The sequence below is a fragment of the Artibeus jamaicensis genome, unplaced genomic scaffold (assembly GCF_021234435.1).
Source record: "Artibeus jamaicensis isolate MK-2021 breed Jamaican fruit bat unplaced genomic scaffold, CSHL_Jam_final contig_465, whole genome shotgun sequence".
In the NCBI taxonomy this organism is placed as follows: domain Eukaryota; kingdom Metazoa; phylum Chordata; class Mammalia; order Chiroptera; family Phyllostomidae; genus Artibeus; species Artibeus jamaicensis.
In genome coordinates this window covers 35,086,693-35,110,892 of record NW_026521843.1, presented here as the reverse complement: position 1 = coordinate 35,110,892, position 24,200 = coordinate 35,086,693, and the positions used below count along the sequence as shown (strand labels likewise).

The 24,200-nt window shown below is 41.9% G+C and overlaps 1 protein-coding gene across 1 annotated transcript in view; it reads right to left on the bottom strand.

Moving 5' to 3' along the window:
* The window catches only part of CUNH2orf73 (chromosome unknown C2orf73 homolog), a 29,370-nt gene extending 5,711 nt beyond the window's left edge, over positions 1 to 23,659 (bottom strand). The window contains exons 1-3 of the mRNA XM_037158440.2: positions 23,403 to 23,659; positions 19,725 to 19,932; positions 11,405 to 11,558 (exon numbers count right to left, since the gene is read on the bottom strand). Coding sequence (XP_037014335.2) covers positions 11,405 to 11,558; positions 19,725 to 19,932; positions 23,403 to 23,428 — 388 coding nt within the window. The 5' untranslated portion in view covers positions 23,429 to 23,659. The remainder of the gene's footprint in view (positions 1 to 11,404; positions 11,559 to 19,724; positions 19,933 to 23,402) is intronic.
* Between the last annotated feature and the right edge of the window lie 541 nt (positions 23,660 to 24,200).

The following is a 24,200-nucleotide window of genomic DNA, read 5'->3' as shown; positions in this document are numbered from 1 at the left end:
AAAATCCATATAATGGGAACAATTCAATACTAACCAATTGAAAACTAACCTAAGGAACAGAGCTCGGAGATAAACCCATTTATATAGTGAACCCTAAGATACAATTAAGGAGGTCCCACAAGTCAACGACAGGAGTACAGATTATTTAGTAATTGGTGTCCAGAAAACTTCACTCCATGGAGAAAAATGGAAAAGTTCCCCTATTTAATACCACATGTAAAGGTGGAATCTAGGGTTGAAAACATAATTTTGGAAGGTAAAATTATAAAGTTAAGAGAATAAAATATAGGAGAATATTTTTGTGACCCAAGTGTAGGAAAACATCATAAGCAACCAGTGCACAACTCGTAGATGAAAACTTGATAAACTTGATTACATCAAAATTTAGGATTTCTGTTCAATGAACAACACCATGGGCAAAGCTATTCGAGAGATAGTAGATTGTAAGTATTTGTAACATAAAAATGTAAAGGGATAGGACTTCATGCATTTCATTCATTCAAGAGAGCAATTTAAAGATGTTTTCAGACACATGTAAGGAGTGGGCCATTCCTAGACTCTCACAGAAAGAACCATGTGAGGACATGACAGAGTCCCTCATGTTGGCGGCCCCAGTGAACCAGGCACCCCAGTATTCACATCCTTGAACAGTCACCTCCTTGTTAATAGGAACTGGCCTTGTGATTAGCTTTAGTGAATAGGATCTGGCAGAAGTAGCATGGTGCCAGCTCCAGGTATAAACCTTAAGAAAGCCTTAAATCTTCTGATTTTTCATTTTTGGGAGTCCTGAGCTACCAGGAAAGAAGTCCAGCTACCCTGCTGGAGAAATCACATGGAGAGACCACAAGGGGATGGAGAGGTCTAATCATTCCAGTGCCCTTATCTGAGTCCAGTCCTCAGACTACCTGCCTATTGAATGCAGCCATGTGAACACCCACTGGCCATGTAACAGGGTGCAGCCAAGAGGGGGGCCCCGAAAAAGGGATTTGGAATGGGGTTCAGAACTCAAGGTGTTCAGGAAATATTAGAAAGACATATAAGATGTCCTCACTCCTTCCCCCCCAACAGGTATGAGTTGGGGTAAGAGACACAAGGAGCAGGGCCATTGAGAGCTATTTTGTACAGCAACAGATTTGCAGCTAACCTCTGGCATGGTCATTTAACATCTATAATCATTAACTGGTTGCCTAGATATGTTAAATAGCTGTGGCCATGCTCTGAGCCAAGTGGATGGAAGTGACTTCTACCCAAGATGAATCTGGATGCAGGTCCCCTGAGTTACAGTGCCTGGGTGAGAGCTTGGAGATGATTGGCTCCATGACATGGGGCCACACCTACCCAGACTCATGATGGCAGCCCTGTAAACTTGGAATAATACAGGAATGCTGGCAGGTATAATTGATTGTAGGAGGAGTGGGAAATGGGGGTACAGAAGAAGATTGGTGCTGGGATTTAAACCCAGACATGGCAGCCATGTAAGAGACAGCCATGCACTTTTGGCGAGAATGGGGATCCCTGCAGCTTGGGTGGAGAGAATTGGCTTTAGCAGAGAACCGCCACTTGGCTTTGGCAGAGTGGTGACAACCCCCCTTCCTTGCAGCTTTGGTGGAGAGAAGAAAAGCATGCAACTTTGGCCAGAGTAGAAACCCCCACAACTTTGGTAGAAGAGGACCACACGGCTTTGGGGTGCTCCCTTTGGCCCCATGGCCTGGGAAGCAGGAGACACTTTGCCTGGAAGAAGGGCGAAAAAACTCTTGCCAGTAGGCCATGAGAGAGTGGCACATGGCTTTGGATTAATTAGAGATCCTGCCTGGACAGCAACACAGCTGATGGTACTGGCAATCTGAATCATGGACGCCTACTTCTTTTCTGGAGTTACGGTACCCCAAATTAGGGCAAGGGGATAAGGAAGCACTGTCGACATCTGTTGGTATCTAAAAAGGACTTTGATATTTTGACGAGGATGTTAGGTCACACTTTAAGTCTGTATAACTTTAAATAAACATTTCATTTTCACAAATCTCCGGCATTGAGAGATGTCTTTCTTAAGGCGGTGGGCAATGCAAACCTGGTAGGGGGTCCTTTCGTTAATAGCATATTGTGACCCGCCTTTGGCCTTTGGCCTCTGTTCTGTAACAGCCAGACCAGCCGCAGAACTGCCCAGCTGAGCCCAGCTCAGATGGCAGAATCATGAGCAAATAAGGTGGTTGTTCTTTTAAGCGACTAAATTTTGGAGTGCTTTATTATGCAGATAACAGATATTTCAGAAGGAGGTCAATTAAATCAATTTAAATGAATCATCTTTCATATAGTACTGATCTAGAACCTCTCAAAATCTCAAAAATAATAATTTAAAAAAATTTCTTCAGGTGGACCAATAAAAGGAGAAGAAGGGTAATGTGAGATATTATAGAAAGAAATTTTTCCCCAGACATTATGCCTGTCAAAATTAGACATAACTGCCATGTTCACTTATGCAAATATACAAGACTTTTAAAGAAGCCCACAGTAGTGAAGAACATCTATGTGAGAAAACATCTCTGGGACTGGCATAAGAACAGACGCATAGGTCAATGGAACAGAATAGAGAGCCCAGAACAAACCCATGTCTTTATGGTCAATTAATATTTGACAAAGGAGACAGAAGCATAAAATGGAGTAAAAATAGCCTCTTCAACAAATGGTGTTGGGAGATCTGGACAGCTATGTGCAAAAAAAATGAAACTCAACCACCAACTTACACCATACACAAAAATAAACCCCAAATGGATAAAAGACTTAAATATAAGTCATGATACCATAAAAGTCCTAGAGGAGAACAGAGGCAGGAAAATCTCAGGTATTCCTTGCAGCAATATTTTCACTGATATGTCCCCTAGAGCAAGGGATATACAGGAAAAAATAAACAAATGGTACTTCATCAAAATAAAAAGCTTAGGCACAGCCGAAGAAAACATGAACAAAATGAAAAGGGAACCAACCATATGGGAAAAAAATTTGCAAATGATATCTCAGACAAGGGTTTGATCTTCAAAATATATAAAGAACTCACATGACTCTACACCAGGAAGACAAACAAACCAATTCAAAAGTGGGCAAAGAACCTGAACAAACACTTCTCCAAGGAGGACATACAAAGGGCCCAGAGACATATGAAAGGATGCTCAGCATCACTAGCCATCAGAAAGATGCAAATTAAAACCACAATGAGATACCACTTCACACTTTTCAGAATGACCGTCATAAACAAATCAAAAAACAAGTGCTAACAAGGTTGTGGAGAAAAGGGAACCCTAGTGTGCTGTTGTTGGGAATGCAGACTGGTGCAGCCACTGTGGAAAGCAGTATGGAATTTCCTCAGAAAACTAAAAATGGAACTGCCTTTTGACCCAGCAATTCCACTGCTGGGACTATACCCTAAGAACCCTGGAAAACCAATCCAAAAGAACCCATGCACCCCAATGTTTACAGCAGCACAGTTTATAATAGCCAAGTGCTAGAAGCAACCTAAGTGCCTATCAGTAAATGAGTAGATCAAAAACCTGTGGTACATCTATATGACGAAACACTACACAGCAGAAAGAAAGAAGGAGCTTCTATCCTTTTCAACAGCATGGATGAAACTGGAGAGCATTATGCTAAGTGAAATAAGCCAGGTGGTAAGGGACAAATACCATATGATCTCACCTATAAGTGGAGCCTAATCAACAAAACAAACAAGCAAAATATAACCAGAGACATTGAAATTAAGAACAAACTAACAGTAATCAGAGGGGAGGGGGGAGGAGGATAGTGGGAAAAAGAAGGGGAAGGGTTTAAAAGGATCATGTATAAAGGACCCATGGAAAAGCCAAAGGGGAGAAGGATGGAGGGTGGTAGGTGGTGGTAGAAAAATGGAGTCAACTGTACTTGAACAACAATAAAGTAAATTTAAAAAATCAATATTAAAAAAAATCAAAGAAGATATTCAAGTTCTTAGTGGTTACTCTACCTAAGAATTCAAATCAGACCCAAGCTAATTACTTAAAAGAAGCCTTGTTAGTTGAAACTTACAAAAAATAAGGCAAAGTCTATGAAGAATGTTTGAAATCCACTGTTTCTTAGAAACTTGATCTAATTAAAATAGGAATTTTTCTAAACAAGAATACAACAAACAAGTTGGCATCTAGCCATCTATAGCTTATTAGCAAAGCCAAGATTATTCCAATACACAACTAACTGCTTGCCTTGAAGGAAACTTAGTCTTTACTCTGAGAAATTTTCTTAACATTTTGTTTGTGTCTACTTAAGAAATATGAGTAATATTTGTCTATTAGAAAGCCCATTTCTCTAAATAATATTATTTTAACCTTACATAAAAAGATTATTAATGTAAAAATAATAGTACAGGTGAATATCAAAATATAGTGGAAAAAAGCCAAAAACTTGAAAATAACTACAGCAAGTATATGTTATATTACCCCTTGGTGCAGAAAAAGCAACACAAACTAAAACCTTATTTTATAAAATTATTTTTGCCAGTGTACCTGGATTTGAAATTCAAAAGAATGTTCAAATATCAAGTGTTGATAAACAGCCAAAGTCTCATTTCGATACGAAATGCATCCCTCACAAACCAGATCAGCCTTTCCCGTGTATAAAGTTGTATGATGTAAAACCCAAAGTGAATTCTTATTCTTACAGGGACTCAGATATGGTGGAGCATCGTCACTTGTTGGACCAACTGTGGATGGCAGCCAGGAAACTGCGTGGTGGTGTAAGGCACAAAGGGCACTTTCACGGTCAGCACAAGATGGCATTGCTGAAATGCCAAGGGCCAGGCGTAATTAAGTGGGCTGATGGAGCGGGAAGACTATGAGATGACTTTTAATTGACATTAGTGCACATTTATATACACATTTTCTATGTCTGCATGCATAATCTGGCATATAGAGACTAGTTTATATACATATTCCAAAAATTACATAGAAATATTCTTTTCAAATCATTTTCATCTAATGTACAAATACCATCTAAAATATGAATAATTGCAGGCCTGTATTGGTGTGCTTGTTAAATTACATTATGACTTAAAAATAATCTGTTGGACAATATGTAATTGTTAAACTAATCAATAAATGTTGCTTGAGTCTGGACATTGTGCTAGGACCTGGGATACAGTAATGATCTAGGCAATAAGAAATACCAACAAAATAACAACCAGGGACAGAAGGAGAGGGACAGAAGGAGGGAGAAGAAAGGAGGGTAGGAGAGAAGGCAAGTGGAGGGAGAAAAGAAGATGCCTACACCAGGTTCCCAAAGCTAGACTCTAACTCAATATTTAACTTAGTACAATGCAATAATTAATAGTAATAGCAACCATTGTTGCCCACTGTGTACTAAGCATGGTAGCAGGCACTTTATTTCTCACAACAGTGAGAAGTAACTGGAAGATCTAAAAGAGGAGAGTGGTATCATTTATGTTTTTAAAAGATCCTTCTGATGATGGTGTAGAAAACAAATTACAGAGAAGAAAGGACAGAAGCAGGAGAGCAGTGGCTGCACTACATTGGTAAGATTTGGGATATATTTTGAAAATTGAGGTGTCAAGGTTTGCTGATGGGACTTCTGGCCAAGATGGAGGCATAGGTAGACACACTGCACCTCCTCGCACAACCAAAAGAAGGACAACAATAATTTAAAAATAAAAAACAACCAGAACTGACAGAAAACCGAACTGTACGGAAGTCCAACAACCAAGGAGATAAAGAAGACACATTCATCCAGACCAGTAAAAGCGGCGGAGACAGGCAGCTGGGTGGAGAGGACTCACGGCAACTTGGCAGCTGGCAGACCTTGGGCACGCAAGGTGGTGGCTGGTGACCTCGAGAGGCTGCTGATTGTGGAGTGGGTGGGGCCTGGTTCACAATGTGGCTGGCAAATTGGGAGGTCCCACATTCATGCGCAGCTAAACCAGGCAAAACTGGGGAGCAAGACAGGCCACACAACCCAGGGCTCCAGCACGGGGAAATAAAGCCTCAAAATATTGATTGAAAACACCTGTGGGGGCTGAGGTGCTGGGAGGAACTCCTAGCCTCACTGGAGAGTTTGTTGGAGAGACCCACAGGGTCCTAGAATGTACACAAACCCACCCATGCGAGAATCAGCACCAGAAGGGCCCAATTAGCTTGTGGGTAGTGGGGGAAATGACTGAAATCTGGCAGAGAGTAGAGTAACCACCATTGTTCCCTCTCAGACCCCTCCCCGCCCCCCGTGACAAAGCAGCAACGTGGGTTGCCCCATCCTGGTGAACTCCTAAGGCTCCGCCCCTCACTATATAACAGGTGCATCAAGACAAAAAAAATGGCCCAAATGAAAGAACAGATGAAAGCTTCGGAAAAAATACAACTAAGCGATGAAGAGATAGCCAACCTGTCAGATGCACAGTTCGAAACACTGGTGATCAGGATGTTCACAGAATTGGTTGAATTTGGTTGTAAATTAGATGAAAAAAAATGAAGGCTATGATAAGTGAAATAAAGAAAAATGTACAGGGAACCAACAATGATGGGAAGGAAACTGGGACTCAAATCAATGGAGTGGACCAGAAGGAAGAAAGAAACAACCAAATAGAAAAGAATGAAGAAACAAGAATTCAAAAAAAATGAGGAGAGGCTTAGGAACCTCCAGGACATTTTTAAATGTTCCAACATCCAAATTATAGGGGTACCAGAAGGGGAAGAGGAAGAGCAACAAGTGGAAAAGTTATCTAAACAAATAATAAAGGAGAACTTCCCCATTCTGGCAAAAGAAATACACTTCCAGGAAGTCCACGAAGCTCAGAGTCCCAAAGAAGTTGGCCCCAAGAAGGAACACACCAAGGCACATCATAATTACATTAGCCAAGATTGAAATGAAGAAGAGAATTCTAGAAGCAGCAAGTCAAAAGGAGACAGTTACCTACAAAGGAGTTCCCATCAGACTGTCAGCTGATTTCTCAAAAGAGACCTTCCAGGCAAGAAGGGGCTGGAAAGAAGTATTCCAAGTCATGAAATCCAAAGCCCTACATCCAAGATTGCTCTATCCAGCAAAGCTTTCATTTAGAATGGAAGGGTAGATAAAGTGCTTCTCCGATAAAGTCAAGTTCAAGGAGTTCATCATCACCAAGCCCTTATTATATGAAATGTTAAAGGCACTTATCTAAGAAAAAGAAGATAAAAAAATGTACAGTAAAATGACAGCAAACTTACAATTATTAACAACCACACCGAAAACAAAAACAAAAACAAATCAAGCAAACAGCTAGAACCACAGAAGTGGAGATCATATGGAGGGTTATCAACAGGGGAGGGGGAGAGAGGGAGAAAAAGTAGAGAATAAATAGCACAGATGGTAGGTAGAAAATAGACAGGGGGAGGGCAAGAATAGTATGGGAAATTTAGATGCCAAAGAACTTACAAGTATGACACATGGATATGAACTAAAGGTGGGGAATGTGGGTGGGAGGGGTGTGCAGGGTGAAGGGGAGTGAGGGGGGAAATGGAACAACTGTAATAGCATAATTAATAAAGTATTTAAAAATTGCTGATGGATTGATGTGGATCATAGGAGTTTTAGAATGACTTCTAGATCAAAACTTGAGCATCTGAAGGAATAGAAGTGGTATTTATTGAGATAGGGAGGGATAGTAGAGGAAGGTTTGGATGGGGGAAATGAGATTTTCTGTTCTATCCATGCTAAATTTGAAAAGGAGATTAGATATCCAAAAAGAGATGTTAAGTAGGTAGGTGAATACATAGTCTTGAAGTTTAGTGAAGAGACCAGGACTAAAGCGAAAATTGGTTCTTATATTCGTTCCTTGGACTCTTACTATTCTGTTCCTTATTTCATCTGCTTTGGATAGTGTCTCGAGTGGGCATGTCAAATGGTATCAGCACTCTGGTCTTCTACTTCTCATCTTGTCACCTGTATATCCACTTTCTTGTCAAGGCTGGTAACATAATTATGTTCTGTAACCATATTCAAATTTTCTATAACGTGTTTATAGATTGAGGCTAAAAGTTGATACCTGCTAAAGAGCAGTTACAATATAATTGAATTTTGTTCACTTATGGTCCAACTATTGTTCCAGGACTATGTTTCTTTCTCAGCGTCTAATGCCCAGTGCCACTGGAAAAAAGAATCTAGTGTCCATGTCAAATAAATCCTCTCTGGTAGGTAAAAACATCGAGAACATTGAAGATGTCAACTACATTGTGCTCTTGTCTCAGTGCTGCTTGATTCCATATTCATTCTTATTCCTTAGATGGTGACTTTTCTTTCTCTTTATGGCATCTTCTCTTTATAATTGTTATTTTGCTATTTCATTGTGATAGCTGGATATTTTTTCTCCTTCATACTCTGAAGCACTCAGTCGATCCTTTTAATGCCCCTTTTATTTTTTTTAAATTGTATTTTTCCACTACCATTTATCTCCCTTACACCCTGCCCTTCCCCATCCCAAACAACCACACTGTCCATGTCCTTGAGTCCTTTATCACCTCTCTTTTATATTGAGTAACTTTCTTACTATTATTCTAGAAGCTGTGTAGAGCACTGATTATTACAGCTATTGGAGTCAGACTGACTTCAAACACCAATTTTTTGCTGTGTATCTTTGGGCAAGTTACTTATATTCTGTGCTTGCTTTTTATCTGAAAAGTGAGACTATTAATTGTGTTACTATACTATTCCATAGTGTTTGTGTCAGAATCAAATGAGTCAATATTTAGAAAGCTCCGTAAAAGCCCCGGCAAATGATAGGTTCTCAGGGAATGTGTGGTATTGTCACCACAGCCTGGTGCTGTTCGGGAACAGCCAGTGGGGTCCTATCACACACTGCCCACAGGCAGAAACTCTGGAGACAGAGTCTGGTGGGAAGGAAGAGGCATCTTTTATTTAGAGTATATACAGTTTGAAATAATGGCAGGTTTCTGCCTCAAAGGCCCCAAAGAAAATTACCCTGCCACCCTCTGCCCGCTCAGTTCAAGGATGCACCAGGAAGCTCTCCTCCCATCCAAAGTACCATCCTTTTTATTCTCCGGAGTCTGTGCACCCAGGCCCAGGACTCCTACTGGCAGGATGCTCTCCTTTTTCTCCTGCCGCTGCTAATCCCACCCGTTAGTGTGGTGGGGTTACTGTGGTGGGTCCGAGGCCCCGCCTGGGCAGGAGCAGGCTGAGCGGCAGCGATGGAGGATGCTGCCGTTGTCTGGACCCTGGCTGGAGGATTGTGCGAGCGGCATAGGGGCACTGCCTTCATGCCTTCCTGGCAGTTAGCCACTGATCTGCAGGGAGAAGCGCAGCGCCAGCTGCTGACAGGCCCACATTGCAGGCAAGAGGGTGGCCACTACTGATGGGACTCCGCCACGGAGAAGCACGCAGGTGGTGGAGCGGTGGCCACCACTGATGGCTTCCATCGGTTCCCTGCACAGAGGAGAGCTACGGGGCTTGTGGGCCCAGCCCAGCCGCCTCCTAGTACACTCTGGCCCGAACCTCCGAACCTCCCCTCTTCCAGCCTAGCATCTTCAGTGCTCCTGCTAGGGCAGGTCCTGCAGCACCTGGGGAGGGGCGTGGGGAGGGGCGTGGGGAGTGCTACCAGATGACGAGGCTCCTCCAAGGCCCACCGGTTCAGGAGCCCGAGCCCCTAGCCACCCATCAGCCAGCTAGGGGAGGGGAGTGCAGAAGCATGCGTTTTCTGTGCACTTGCTTTTAAAGACCCCATTATTCTTCCTGCAGTGGAAGCAGCTGGGAGGGTACGTCCCTCCCATTCAATCACCTCCCTAGCACCAAGAGTCAACCCATTGTGCTTCTTTTCTGCGGAGTCCTGTGTGCGTTGATTATCCTGGTCGCTGCAGCAATATATGCATGCGCTCACTGGCCTGGCACTTCACCCTTCCCCATTTCCGGCGTTGGGCTCCCCTGTTATGACATTGGTAATGTCTAACCTTCAATTTTTACTCTTTATTCCTGGAGCTCTGGAGAAGTTGGATCTTCCAAACTTCTTGAAGAATCAAACTGATTCTTCTCTTCTGGAGAATCATTTTATTCTCCATTTTGCTTTTATCATTTCATATTTTCTTGCTTTTTGTTGTCATTCTTTTATGCTCTGTGATATTCAAGTAACCCTCTGATCCTCCCCACCTCGTTTCCCTTCTGTTATGCCTGTTGATTGAGCCTAAAGCTACTGTGGGATTTTGTCAGGTGGATTGGCTCATGTTTACTGCATCTGCTATATATTTTAGGCTAATGCTCCTTTGCTCTCTTTTATCTATTATCAGGCTTTCATTATTCCCACATTCCAGAAGATTCTTCCTTACATTCTCTTTATTTTTGTGGGTCAGTTGATTTTTTATCATTCTGTAGGCTCTTGGGAGGCCAAGGATTTAGATATAGTCGTAACTCCGTACTCCTTGGCCTCAGAATTTGTCAAACTCTACTCATCGCATTTTGATGAGGGGGAAAAAAAAGTTTCAGCATTCCTTGGGACTCATTGCACTTGCTAGAACTTGTGAGTCACACCATTGCCCAGCAAGAGTAAATACTTCATTGTTGGGAACTCATCGGTTTGGCGCTTGTCAAGAGTTTCAGAATGAATTAACAATGAGGATGGAGGTACTACTGTATTTGTATTCTGTTTACCATCCTAAATCAGAAGAGGAAACATTACCACCTTTCTATCTAAGCCAGAGGCCATTGTTACAGGTTATCTGACAGCCCTCTCCCTTAAATACCGCCGGTTAAGGTGGTCATCGTACTGAATATGACCACCTTAATGTTGTGTTTTGTGGGTTATCAGGCATGTGAGATGATATCCTGAAAAATAGTGAAGTGGTCAGTAAGTGGGAACCAGCATTCTTTACTCCTCTTCCTGGAAATTTATTATGTTTATGCTTAGAATAAGGGTTTGTAGTCAAATTTATATATATGCGTGTATACATGTTTATATATATATATATATCCATTTAACTGTATACATTCAGTTTTTGCAAAGTTACTTGACCACTTCCCGTTTTTTCGAGCATCTATAAACATAAGAAAGAACTAGTACCCCTCTGATTGCACTTTGAGAAATACTGCCCTATAGTATTGCCTACTGTTTTAATAGTTACAATTTTTTAAATTTGGTGGCCATAGAGAACAGAATGCTACTAAGTTTCTGACATGGAAGGTGGTGTTTAATGATCAGTACAATTTTCTTATATTAAATGTGTTTGGAGATAAGCTGTGCCCAGGAAGGGATGAAGAATAAACTTGTCAAGGGCTGCACTTGTATAGTTTCAACTCCTGTAATGAAGAAAAATTTTCAGGAGCTGCTGGCAGGTCTCACACACCTTAAGTGATAGGAGTAACCTGAGATGATAGAGAGGTTTCACCACGGCTAACTCACCTATTCCACATGAAGGCTTTTGCAACTTGCTGTGTTTGACTGGCAAAACCAATGGACATGCTGGTTTTCGAAAGTCAGTCCTCTGGGTGCTCTTAGTATCATAAGGTGGTTGGAAGTGATGTTCTAGTCCTTTATCATATGACCACCAGTCACCCTGTGTGAAAAGAAGATGAAAACACCAAATTGGACACTGTAGGACATTTCTGTGTGCTGTTTAATGTCTTTGAATGTTCTGTAATTCGATTCAGCAAGTCCTGGATATTCTGAAACTAAGTTCTAAAATCCAGGAACATATTTTCACATATTTTGTAAGACATCTGAAAATGAAATATATATATATTTAGTTAAAATACAGATGCTAAATTCTTAAACTACCTTCTATTAACAGATGGAGTTATAAAAATCATGTTATATTTCTCTTTTACACAATTTTGTTATATATGTACGCATGTATGCATATATATTAAATAAGATTTAATCTAAAAATTATGTTTCATACTTTTTATTATGACAATATAGATAATGTATTATTGTCCAAAATGGTGGTTTTTCAAGGTTTTAGTCCATGCCCCACACCGTGAAATACATTTTATATTGTTACGCAAGTAGCACACAAGGCATACACATGCATAGAACTCGAACAGTATCAGAAAAACAATACTTATTCCTACTACATGCAGTGCAGTTAGCTATTTTTCTATTTTATTTCATTACTTTTGCCTTCTATTTTATTTTACAATGCCTGTTGTAACCCACAGGGTTTTTGGGCGGGGGACGGATTCTGTTGGAGCAAGAAAATAATGAAAGACTAAAAATTTGGAGAAGTACATTCTTCAGAGCTTAACGTCAGAGCTGTTCAACTTTAGGTTCTTTGTTAAGGGAAATTCTCTTCACACTGAGAAAGATGGGAAGAACATGCACACATGAAGAGAGACCTCACTTTGCAACTTTAAATGAGTGCCAGCTGTGGGGACAATGACAAATCGTAACCAGAAGTAACAAATAAATTTGCAGAGATCAAAGAAATTTCAGAAGCAGGGAATTTTGGAGAATAGGAGCGACCAGCTGCCTCTGTTTTCAGAACGGGTTAAAAGGTGAGTTACAATAAATAAAAACTACTTGATGTAGATCCTAGGAGTCCTAGAGCAGAGTACTAGACAGGTGGTGCCTTCTCACTATCTGGCGGACAGTGAGAAGGTTTTACTGCTGTCAGCGTGCCTGGTTCTTGCAGCCCCATGATTACGACAGTGCTCATTACACCCAGAGGTCTAGCATGCATAGGCCTGCTCTCATGCTAACCAGAATTCCACCAGGTAGGAGAACCCCCTTGACAGATGAGGAAACTGCTGGCAGATGAAGTAACTTCCCCGAGGTCCATCACCAGCAGGCAGGAAAGCTGCCACAGCGCACACCCGCCCACGGACACCTCTGATTTCCACACCACATTGCTGTGTCAAATCTGCTATGGAATGCAAAGCCAGACGAGGACAAACTTACTTAAATTACATCAAAAGTAAAAATAAAGGGGTGGGTGGGGGGAAAAGGCAGAAAACTGTAATTGAACAGTTAAATAAAATATACATTAAAAAGTTTAAAAAAATAAAAATCAATAAAAGGGTGCCAAGTGAGTATCCTCAGAAGGATCTCCTGCGATAATGTTTTAAGGACTTGCACTTTCTATCATCTTCTTTTGTTGATTGGAAACCTTTTTGGCTAATAACTAGTAACTGGGAAAAAGGAGTCTGGGATAAGTGAACCACTAGGAACTGCCTGGCAGACATCAATTTCTTTTTCCTCAAACAGGAGTGTAATGCAAAAACTATCTTCAAAGCAGATACCGATTCGATTTTCGAGAATTCTTTTGAATTTAGAATTTCACCAAAATGGTCTCTTTAATTTCACAAAGGAAAGTAATGAACACTTTTTCCTAAATGTCATTGATGACTTTAAGACCCCACAGTTGGTGCCTGATTGTGCTGTAAATCGGGTGGATTTTCATTTCAACAGGATGAACTCCTACCGTTCAGAACATGTCATTTCTATTTCTGGGTACGGTGCCCTTGTCCCTGAAAAGTCTGGGTTGTCCCTGGAACAGTGAGAGCATGCTTGCAACCCTGCACACGTGCTTGCCTTTTTGGTCCGAGCAGTTGCTTATAAGAGATTATAAGATTAAAGATATAGGTGGAGGCTCGTTTTCCCTTCACCTCGTTCTAAAAAGAAAGGCTAAAAATTTATTATTCTGTCTACCATTTGTCTAGGCTTTAGGGGTCAGACAACACTGGCAGATGGTAGAGGGGATTTTGTCTAAAAAGGATTGTTGTTCTCAGTTCAAAACTTTGAACCAGCCCTGGCTGATGTGGCTCAGTGGGTTGAGCACCAGACTGCTAACCAAAGGTCACCAGTTTGATTCCTGGTCAGGGCATATGCCTGGGTTGCGGGCCAGGTCCCTAGGTGGGGGCATGTGAGAGGCTACCATTGATGTTTCCCTCCCTCTCTCTTTACCTTCCCCTCTATCTAAATAAAATCTTTAAAAAATACATAGAAATAAATACAGTCTTTAAAGCAACCAAACAAAAGAGACTTCGGACCCAAAGATAGAAGGAAGCCCTCTTCCCTTCCAGCCCAAGGCCTGTCTCCTTTCCTGCCCCAGGACGACAGTCTTTGAGGTTCCATGGTGGGGCGATGCCAGGAGATTCCTGATGATGAGGCTCCCACGAACCCCTGGCCCCTGGAAGGCCCGACAACCATTGCACAATAAACCTGTTAGTCAAATTTGGAATCCACTGTGAAGCGGTCTCTGTGTTAACATTTGTGTTATCTGTAAGCCTTCAGAAATGCGTTAGTAGACATTGCTTATTTTCCATTCTTTGGGAAATTAAGGGAGAATCCTCAGGAGATAAGTAGGAAAAGAAAGTGAGACATCCTGGAGAAACCAGTTGAAAGAAACCAGAGGTGGTAAGCTGAGGCCTACAGTAGCAGCCACAGTGAGCCAAGACGGCTGCTGGTGGTGGCAAGTGTGGGACCTAAAATCACACTGGGATAGGTTCCTAGGAAAATGAGGACTTTTTAAAAATCATTTTCTAGTTTTCAATTACAGTTGATATACAATATTATATTAGTTTCAGGTGTGTACCCCAGTGACTGCATGTATAACTTACTAAGTGATCATCCTGATTAACCTTGTACCTATCTGACACCATACACAGGTATTAGAATATTGACTATATTCCCTCTGTTGTACTCTATGTCCCTATGACTATTCCATAACAACCAATTTGCGGTTCTTAATCCCTTCACCTTTTGTGCCCATCCCTATAGCCACCCCCTCCATCTGGCGAGTGTTAATTAAAGTGTTCTCTGTATCTATGAGTCTGTTTCTGTTCTGCTTATTTGTTTCTTTTGTGCTTAGATTCAATTGTTGATAACTATGTATTTTTTGCCATTGTTCACATTTTAATCTTTTTTTCTTCTTAAATAAGACTCTTTAATATTTTATATAATATTGATTTGGTGGTAATGAACTCCTTTAGCTTTTTCTTGACTGGGAATCTTTTTATACATCCTTCCAAATAGAGCTTTGCTGGGTAGCCAAATAATAAGCTTGGCTGTGGGTTCTTGCTTTCATTACTTTGAATATCTGTTGCCGATCCCTTCTGGTGTGCCAAGTTTTTGTTGGGAAATCAGATGACAGTCTTATGGGAGCTTCCTTGTAGGTAACTTATTTTCTCTTGATGCTTTTAAGATTCTTTGGCTTTAACCTTGTGCATTTTAATTATGATATGTCTTGGAGTGGGCCTCTGTGGGTGCATCTTGTTTGGGACTCAGCACATCCTGGACATGTCTATTTCCCTCACCAGGTTAGGGAAGTTTTCTGTCATTATTTTTCAAATAGGTTTTCAATGCCTTGCTTTTTCTCTTTTCCTTCTGGTGCCCCCATGATGCTAATATTGGTATGCTAGAAGTTGTCGCAGAGACTTTTTACACCATCCTCGTTTTTAAGAATTCTTTTTTTCTTTATGCTGTTCTGATTATGTGTTTTTTGCTTCCTTATATTCCAAATCACTGTTTTGATTCTACTGGCTTCATCTACTCTGCTGTTGATTCCATGTAAATTATTCTCCATTTCACTTACTGTATCTTTCATTTCTGACTGGATCTTTTTTATGCCGTTGAGGTCTTCACTAAGTTCTTTGAGCATTTTTATAACCAGTGTTTTGCACTCTGCCTCTAATTGATTGTGCGTCTCCATTTTTTATTTCTTTTTCTGCACTTTTTTTTTCATTTGTCTTCTCATTTTGGCAGCCTCCCTGTTTTTGTTTTTATGTGTTAAGTAGAGCTGGTATGTCTCCCAGTCTTTGTAGAGTGGCTTAATGCAGTAGGTGTCTTGTAGGGTCCAGTGGCACAGCCTCCCCATTCACCTGAGCTGGACACTCCAGGTATGCCCCTGTCTCTCGTGTACACCATTCTGTTGTAGTTGAGCCTTGATTATGTTAGCACATCAATATGAGGGACTGCCCCCGGCTGATAGGCTATCAGCACTGGCTGTGACCACTGTGGAGGATAAGCTGTGCAGGGGCCCACCCCACAGAGCAGTACTTACTTCAGTGGGGCTCTGGTGCTCACTGAGTCTGTCCCCTGAGTGTGTCACTTGTGGAGGTGGTTGGGTGGTACTGTGACATGGTCTGAAGATGTCCACTGGGTGCTTTGGCTTTGGGGCCTCCCAGGAGGTGCCGGCTAAGGTCAGCTGTTACCTGTTTTCTGCCTTGGGCCAGCTGGCATGAGCTACAAAGCGATTTGTAGATGACTGCTACTTGTGCAGGACTGGGAGGTGCTCAGGAGAGGCTAAGCGCAAAGGAAGCCCAAGGCCGGCTGCTGCTAGTGCTGGGCCTGGGGCCACTTCGAGAAAGGTATAAAGCCAGATAGATGCTGCTTGTTTGGGAGATTTTAGAAAAGTCTGAAGCATGAACCAAGACAGGCCATTCTTATGGAAAAGCCACTGGAAATAATGTGGGTGGGCCCACAAGTTGGGTGGGTGGAGCATGGCCTCAGAATCACAGGGGTGAGTGAATAGTGATAGGTTGATGGAGACTCAGATATGGCTTCTGCCTTCCAGCTCTGAGGGAGAAGGGCTCAGAAATGGAAGAATGGCCTCCACCAGCACTTCTGGTAGAAATTTGCCCTTCCAGCCCTTCCCCCGAGGCCAGACAATTCAGTTCCTCCCTGTATGTCCCTGGTGCCTTTCAAGATGCTGCCCCAGCACTAGAGCTCAGAGGTAGTGAGTCTGAGTAAGTCTGTGTGCAGGCCCTTTAAAAGAGGCTGCCTGGAACTTCAGAGCCCTCCTCACTCAGCCACAGTCCCCGCTTGTTTTTATTACAACAAGTTATGAGGATGTCTCCTAACGCTACAACCCTGGGGCAGGTAACCTGGTGTGAGGCTGGGACCCCTTGCTCTAACATGGTACATGGGGGAACTCTGCAGCTGAGATAGCCCTCCTGATTTTTATCCAACATACATGGTGTAGGACTAGCCTGTTTTGCGTCTCAGCCCTTTCTACCAATCATGTGGCTCCTTCTTTATATCCTTAGTTGTGAGACTTCTGCTCAGCTAGAACCCACCACTTTGGGTGGTTCTGAATGATGGTTTTTCTACAGTTTACTCATAGTTTTGATGTGGTTATAGGAGGATTCAAGAACTGAATTTACCTGTGCCGCTATATTGATTGGAAATACGGACTTTCAATAACACCTTACACAGAGGCAATCACATCTGACTAGTTGAGCTTAGTGGCTTTAAAAATTGAAGTGCTGTCTGTCACAAGGACTCGAGTTACATTCTATCCGAGGTCATCTCTAGTGTGCTGTGGGTACCAGAAGGAGTGCTGAAAACTACCTCTTTGTAAGCCATTCGTAATGTCTCCAGTAAGTTATTCCTAAATTGTGTTCTGTGGAACATTAGTTCTGCAGCATATTAATAGGTGCTACGTAAAAGAGGTGTCTATAGTTAAATACATTTAACTATATGATTTCTTCCCAAATACATTTGGGAAGAATTGAGATAAGGAAAATTAATCAAGCTTATCAGGATTTCTCAGAACCATTATATACTAATGTGAATTGTGAAGCTCTCGGAAGGGTAGATAAAAATACAACTTTTTGAAAATATTATGTGACTTTTGAATTTATTTTTTGAGCACATAAGCAAGGTCTAGTGCTCTGAAAAGTATACTGCTGGGAAAAAAACACTTTGGAAAATAGTGTCTCTTAAAATACCTTTATTTAAATTGGTGTTTTAAATATTGATAACTAAAAGATAACTAAACTCGTTTTCATTGGAAGTGAATGAGCTAAAGACACCTTTTTACGTCTGCTAACACCCCCAATTTTATGTCTCTAGGTAGAACTGTATAACTGATTACCTTATTTAAAAATTTTGTAAATAAATAAAATCAACCATCTGGTGTTCTAAAGATATTATCTTAGCAAAATCCTTTAAGATACCAAATATGTCTATTTAAATATTTAGGCAACTTCAGTTTAATTACACTTATTTTAAAGCTAGTATTACCATAAATCAGTTCCTTTTTTCTAAAACTCAAGCTAACTTTTAAAAAGAAACCTATCATCTACAATAAAAGAACAAAGTTTTGAAGTATGTGAAATGAGCACTTTATTACTCCACAGATACTTGGAAGTGAGTACTTTTAAGGGCTTTTATTGTTGTTTTACTTTCTAAATATGAACATTCTCTTCACTCCATACCCGAGTCAAACATGCTTTTAACCCAGAGGCATCTTCGGTCTTCCTTTGTAACTTCTTATTTCCGTCTACTCTCAGCCTCTTACCCACCCTTTTACTTCATTTTAGACCTACCCATACCATCTCTTAAAGGTCTCTGACTTCTTTAGCTTTTATCACTAGTGAAGATTCTACGGCTACTCTGTCACCCAGTCTTACTGGCCGAAGCTCTGAACACTTTTGTTTATTTATTTATTTTTCCTGTTTTGATTCTTACATCAGCCTCTTTTCTGTATAGACTTATTTCCCCAATGTAGACATAGTCTATCAATTTCTTTTAAATCCCAGACTAGTTTTTATGAAATAAAATAGTCTTAAAACTGCCCTCGTAAAAAGGTTTACTACATGACAAGAACAGATGATGTTATTATTGTAAAGAGAACCCTCTAAAAGCATCTCCAATTAAATATTAAGTTAAAGCACAGCTAAACCTAACTCAAAACTATGCCCAGCCTGACATGGCAAAAGGAACCACTGGGGCCAGGATCGAGTTAAGGATCTTGAGAAGGGGAGACTATCGCATTACCTGGGCGGGTCTAATGTAATCACGAGGGGCCTTAGAAGAGGGTAGGCAGGAGAGGCAGAGAGAGATTTGAAGATGCTTTGCTGCTGGCTCAGACCAGGAAGGGTCAGGAGCCAAGGAGTGCAGGGAAGCCTCTGGAAGCTGGAAACAGATTGTCCCTTAGAGGCCCCAGAAGGGGCCCACTCTGCCAATAGCCAATGAGACTGACTTTTCCAAGCTCCAGGGCTGCAAGAGAATAAATTTGTGTTGCTTTAAGCTATTGTTTAAATTTGTGGTAATTTGTAACAGCTGCAATAGGAAACTAATACAGTAAATTATCACAACAAATGTGACTTTAAGAAAAAGAAGATAATGGAATATATTTAGTATAATAGTGAATAAAAGTGCGGCTTGGCTAAAGCAACAGTCCTGGGTTGGAGACAGGACTATGACATTTGCTTGCTATGTAATCTCAGACATCTTAATTTACTGTTCTGGAATATGTTATCATCTGTAAAGTATTTCCAATAATACCTCCTAGAAATTATTGTGCAGATTCAAAGATATAACTTATATAAAACACTTAGCTCATTCCTAACACTTCATATATTCTCAATAAGTGGTAGCTATTATTTTATAGAAAGTATCTGAATTACTGAGTATCATGGAAAATTTTTATGTTAGAATATGTAAAAAAATACAGTAGATTTTTTCAGTAACCTCCAAGCATATTATGGTGGCTATATTTATATATGGAAGGAATCCAAATAATCATTTTTCTAGAATGAATACAGAATATATCTATGAAATACATATGGAATATATGCAATTACATGCATATGTGTATATATGTATTTATATATACACATAGTTGTATGTGAAAATTATTTCTGAGAATAGTTCCAGGTTACTGCTTTTAACTATTGGATTATAAAAATGACTAGTCTGAAATATGTCACATCTTTTAAGCAAAACAGCTTCTGAATCTAAATCTCTCTTTGTATATAAGGAACATCTGTCTGACCTGATTTTCAGACCCTTTCTGGGGCTCCATGTAGGGAACTGGATCGTTGTATGTTCTTGCGTTTGTGTCAATGAATTTAGCATAATATACGCGTCCTCTCCTGACAGGTTTTGATCGTGGTGTACTTGCTGCAGGTTCTTTTTCATGTTTGAATTCTTGGTTTTTTTCAGTCACATACACTATACCAGGATCTTCTATTGTATGTGGTCTGAAAAACAGAATTAAACAGTACATTATCCCCAGTCGGCATTCCAGTCCTGAGAGTCACGACTGCACAGGGCATCTTCCTGCCCTGAGTCATCTGAGATAAAAGTGTTTGTGTTGACAGTTACTCAGGGCAGGCTGCCGTGCAGGGTACAGACTCTCACTGCTTGGAGGAAAGGAGAAGTGAATGGATCACGCTTACAAATCGTGTTTGCGGTATTCTTCATGTGGCAGTCACATAATCTTAACTCGTCTTTAAAAGTTAGTTACCTAGTTGATTCAGCTATCTGGAAAAGGACAACTATTTAATTTTAAAAGCTCCCCTGGCAAACTTATAAAGCTACCGAATGACCACTACTATTTATCAAGAAAAGACCACTATGCGCAGGTCAGAACAATTCAATTTCTTATCTTTTTTTGCTTTTAGCAATGACACTAGAACAAAAAAATGAAAGCTGCTGAATTCTTTAAAATGTTAAAGAAATGCTTACAAATACACAGTGTATGGAATTTTTCTCCTTTTAAAAAAAGGAGTAATAGACATTGTGAATGGGAGTATTTTAAATGTCCTATACTTGAAAAGTAAAGGCAGGAATGAAATATATGAATTAGGAAACTTTTACATAGAAGCTTTTAAAATCAAAGCCCTGACCCATGAAAGGTGAGTGAATGTGAGTCCAATTTATAGGGAAAGGGAATGATTCTGTTTAGCATAATACATGGCCCTTAACATGTAATCCCTACCTTTCTTCAAACCAAAGCCAGTTCTGTCCCCTTCATCAAGTCCTTTTTTAAATTAAAAGCCTTAAATGGCTTCCCATCGCATTTACGGGGAAATGCTGCCTTCTCATCACAGGGTGACCCTGCTTCAGCTAATGTCTTCAGTTGTACGCGGGCCCCTCTCCCTCACTCCTCCAGCCACGCCCGCCGCTTCGTTCAGCACCAGTCCCTGTCCTCTCAGGCACTTGCACACACTGCCTTCCCCTGCCTGGACTGGCCCGTTCCCAGTGCCCTGAGCAGCTAGTTCACTAACATCGACACCGCAGTTTAAAAGTCATCTCAGGGACCTCTCCTGGGTTTCCCCTTTCTGATCTCACGTAGTCTCCATTTTAGTATTTCCTGCATTTCTTTCAGAACACCACAATTAGACATTTATATACCTACTTTTTGCTTGCTTGTTTTAGGTAAGCACTAATCAGTAAGTTCCATAAGGCAAAGATTGTATTTCTCTCATCATTAGGTACCCACCATCTAGAGCCATTATGTATTTATATCCAGAGCCATTATAATATTTACTATCACTAGTGAATCTCCCGGAATTGTTTGTACTCTGGCTTTGTTTTAGCTGGACACCCTCAGCCCCTACTCTAAAGCACACATGGACGACATTCAGTTCCCATGGAATTTAGTTCCCTGCATCCCAACAAAAATTACTCTGTAAAGAATTTGAAAAACAAATTACTGGCAAAGTGTAAAGAATTTCTAAGGCTTTTTCTATCACCTTTTCAGAGATATAATTGTTTATTTAAAGACTGTGATTGATTCAACTCTGTTTTTCTGACATTAGTTTTTTTTTCAAATGCTTCTCATAGTTATAACCCAGCAATACACTTGGACTGGAATCGGGTCCTTGGAGGAAAGGACTGTGGCTACCTGCTTGCATTCATAAGCACTCATCAATTAAGTACTCATGGTGTATAACTATACATAAACGGGAAATATATTATTCCACAGTAATCTTTTACTGGAAAGAAAAGACAGTTAAAACACTAATGGACTGGAAGTAAATCAGACCTGGGCTGGAATTGCAGCCCTGCCATTTACCCTCTGAGCCTTGGTTTCCTCATTTGCAGAATAAAAACAATGATACCTGCTGCAAGAGGTGTATGAATAACATTGAATAACTCATTTCTTCAACAGATAGTTATTGAGGTATGAGTTTTGAGGCACCGAAGATACAGGAGTGAGCAAACAAAAATTCCTGCCTTCACAGAGCTTACATTCTAGTGGGGAAGGCAGATCAGAAATAGTAAGTAAAACATGTGCAGGCAGACCTCGGAGATGGTGCCTGTTTGATTCCAGAGCATCACAATAAAGCAAGTATCACGATGAAACAAGCATCTCAATAAAGATAGTGTAATCTTTTTGCTGGTGGAAGGTGTTGCTTCAATGTGCACGGAGTGCAACATCTGTGGAGTGCAATGAGGCGGAGCAGAATGAAGTGAGGTGTGCCTGCATTCTGTTACATGGTGCCGAGTGCTGAGGACGGCAACAAGGCAGGGAATGGGGGAAAAGGTGTGCACAACTGTGGGAGGTGGGTCGCACTTCAGATAAGGTGACAATTGAAAATGATAGGTGGATACTGGGGCAGAGAATTGCAGCAGAGTGAACTATTATGGCCAGAGCTCCACAGCAGAAGTGTACCTGTCCTCAGAATGGTGCCTCTCAAAAGCGTGGTCTTCAGTGTAGCAACATTGGCATCAACCATCAGCTTGTTAGAAATACAATTCATAGGTCCCATCCTAACCTACTAAAAACATAATCTCTGGGGCAGGTTCCCAGGAAACGGTTCTAGCCACTCTCCAGGCGATTCTTACATACGCGAGAACCACTGATGTAACAAAAATATAGGCTTTGGAAGCGGTTACTACTGGCTCCACGTCACAACGAGCTTGATTCAACCGTTCTTAAAATTGAGGGCACATCAGAATCACCTGGAGGCCATGACCAAACCCAGATTATGGTACCCCACTCTCAGTTTTGGGTTCGGTAAATCCAAGCTGGGGAACTTGCAGGAGGTGCATACCTAGGAAGTTCCCGGTTGGTGCTGGTCTGGGACGACACCCCGACAGTTGCTGACAGCAAGGCAGCCTGTGTGCTGGTGCAGAGTGGAGTCAGAGGGCAAGTAGAAGCTGAGGCCAAGTCAGGGAAAAGGGGCACGGTGCGTAGGCCCCTAACCATGTCGGAGCCTTAGCTTTCACTCTGCAGTGGCCAATGGAGTGATCTAACTTGTGCTATAAAAAGACCACTCTGAAGGCTGTGTTGAGAAGCTGCAGAGAAACCAGGCGAGCAAGCAAGTAGTATGCAAGTAAGAGACGCTAGTGCTTGGACCAGGGTGGGGATGGTAGTGTAAGGCATGAACCATGGTGGGTTCTGGATAAAATAAAAGGTAAAGCCTCCAGAATTTGCTAACAAATTAGATGTGGTGTGTGAGGAGGAGTGCGAGATTCGAGATGACCAAGAATTTTAGGCTAGACAATACCTGTAACGGCCCTGACATACAGTAGATACCCAGTAAACTGCGTTTTAAAAGGTTATCTCTGTAAGTCCTCAACTACTAGAAATGAGAGGGAAGAGGGGGATCGGAAGAGGAACAGCCCTGAGGACCCACCCCTCAGTTTTCACTCAACCTTCTTTCCCAGAGGAAAATACTGGTTTGGAAGGAGAACTAGAAAACCAAAGCCCAGCACTTACTGCTGCTTATCATCCTTTCCCTCCATGGGTTCCTAAGACCTGACACGAGGCAGCGAAGAGCCTCAAGGATGACCAGGGACTAAACCCGGCCAGGAAACGGGCGCCCGGGGAATCTCGATTGTGACTCATGCGTTGCTAAGCGACAGCGGCCCACGGGAGATTGGCCTAGGAAAGCAGTTAGGGGGCGGGCGGAGCACGCAGGCGCAGTTGCCGGCTCTGGCTCCAAGGTTAGCTGGCTCCTCTGTGCTGTGCTGTGCAGCGAGGCGGGCGGGGGCAGCTGACCGGATCTCTCGGCTTCCTTTCCAGATCTGCCCTAAGCTGGACACCCTGTGTTTGAACTTGGCCTTTCTGTTATCTGGACGGGAAGGGTATTTATCAGGGCCCACCTCATCCTTGGGGATCAGCGAGGGGCCATTCTGGAGCCTCTCTGTGGCCCTCAGCCCTAGCCTCTGGGGGCAGCGCTGGCTAGTGTCCCAGTCCCCCGCAGCGCCCAAACACTGGAGCCTGGCAGGATGTCGCCCAATGCTGCCCGCAGCTGCGGGAGCTGACTGCAAAAGTGCAAGCAAGGCAGAAGAGAAACTTGTTTTCCCGTGAATCATTAAGCGCTGTGCAAGTCAGGATTCGCTGCTCCTGGGGGGCCTAGTCTTTGCAGGAGAACACTTGGCTGTCACAGTTCCCGATTTCTGACAAATCCTCCTTCCCCGGCCCTGCGGCAAGCATTGAAACAGCCAGGGAACACTCAGGTCTTGCAAATAAGACTCCCCGTGGTGTGTGCATCTGCTCCAACCCGAGCCCGGT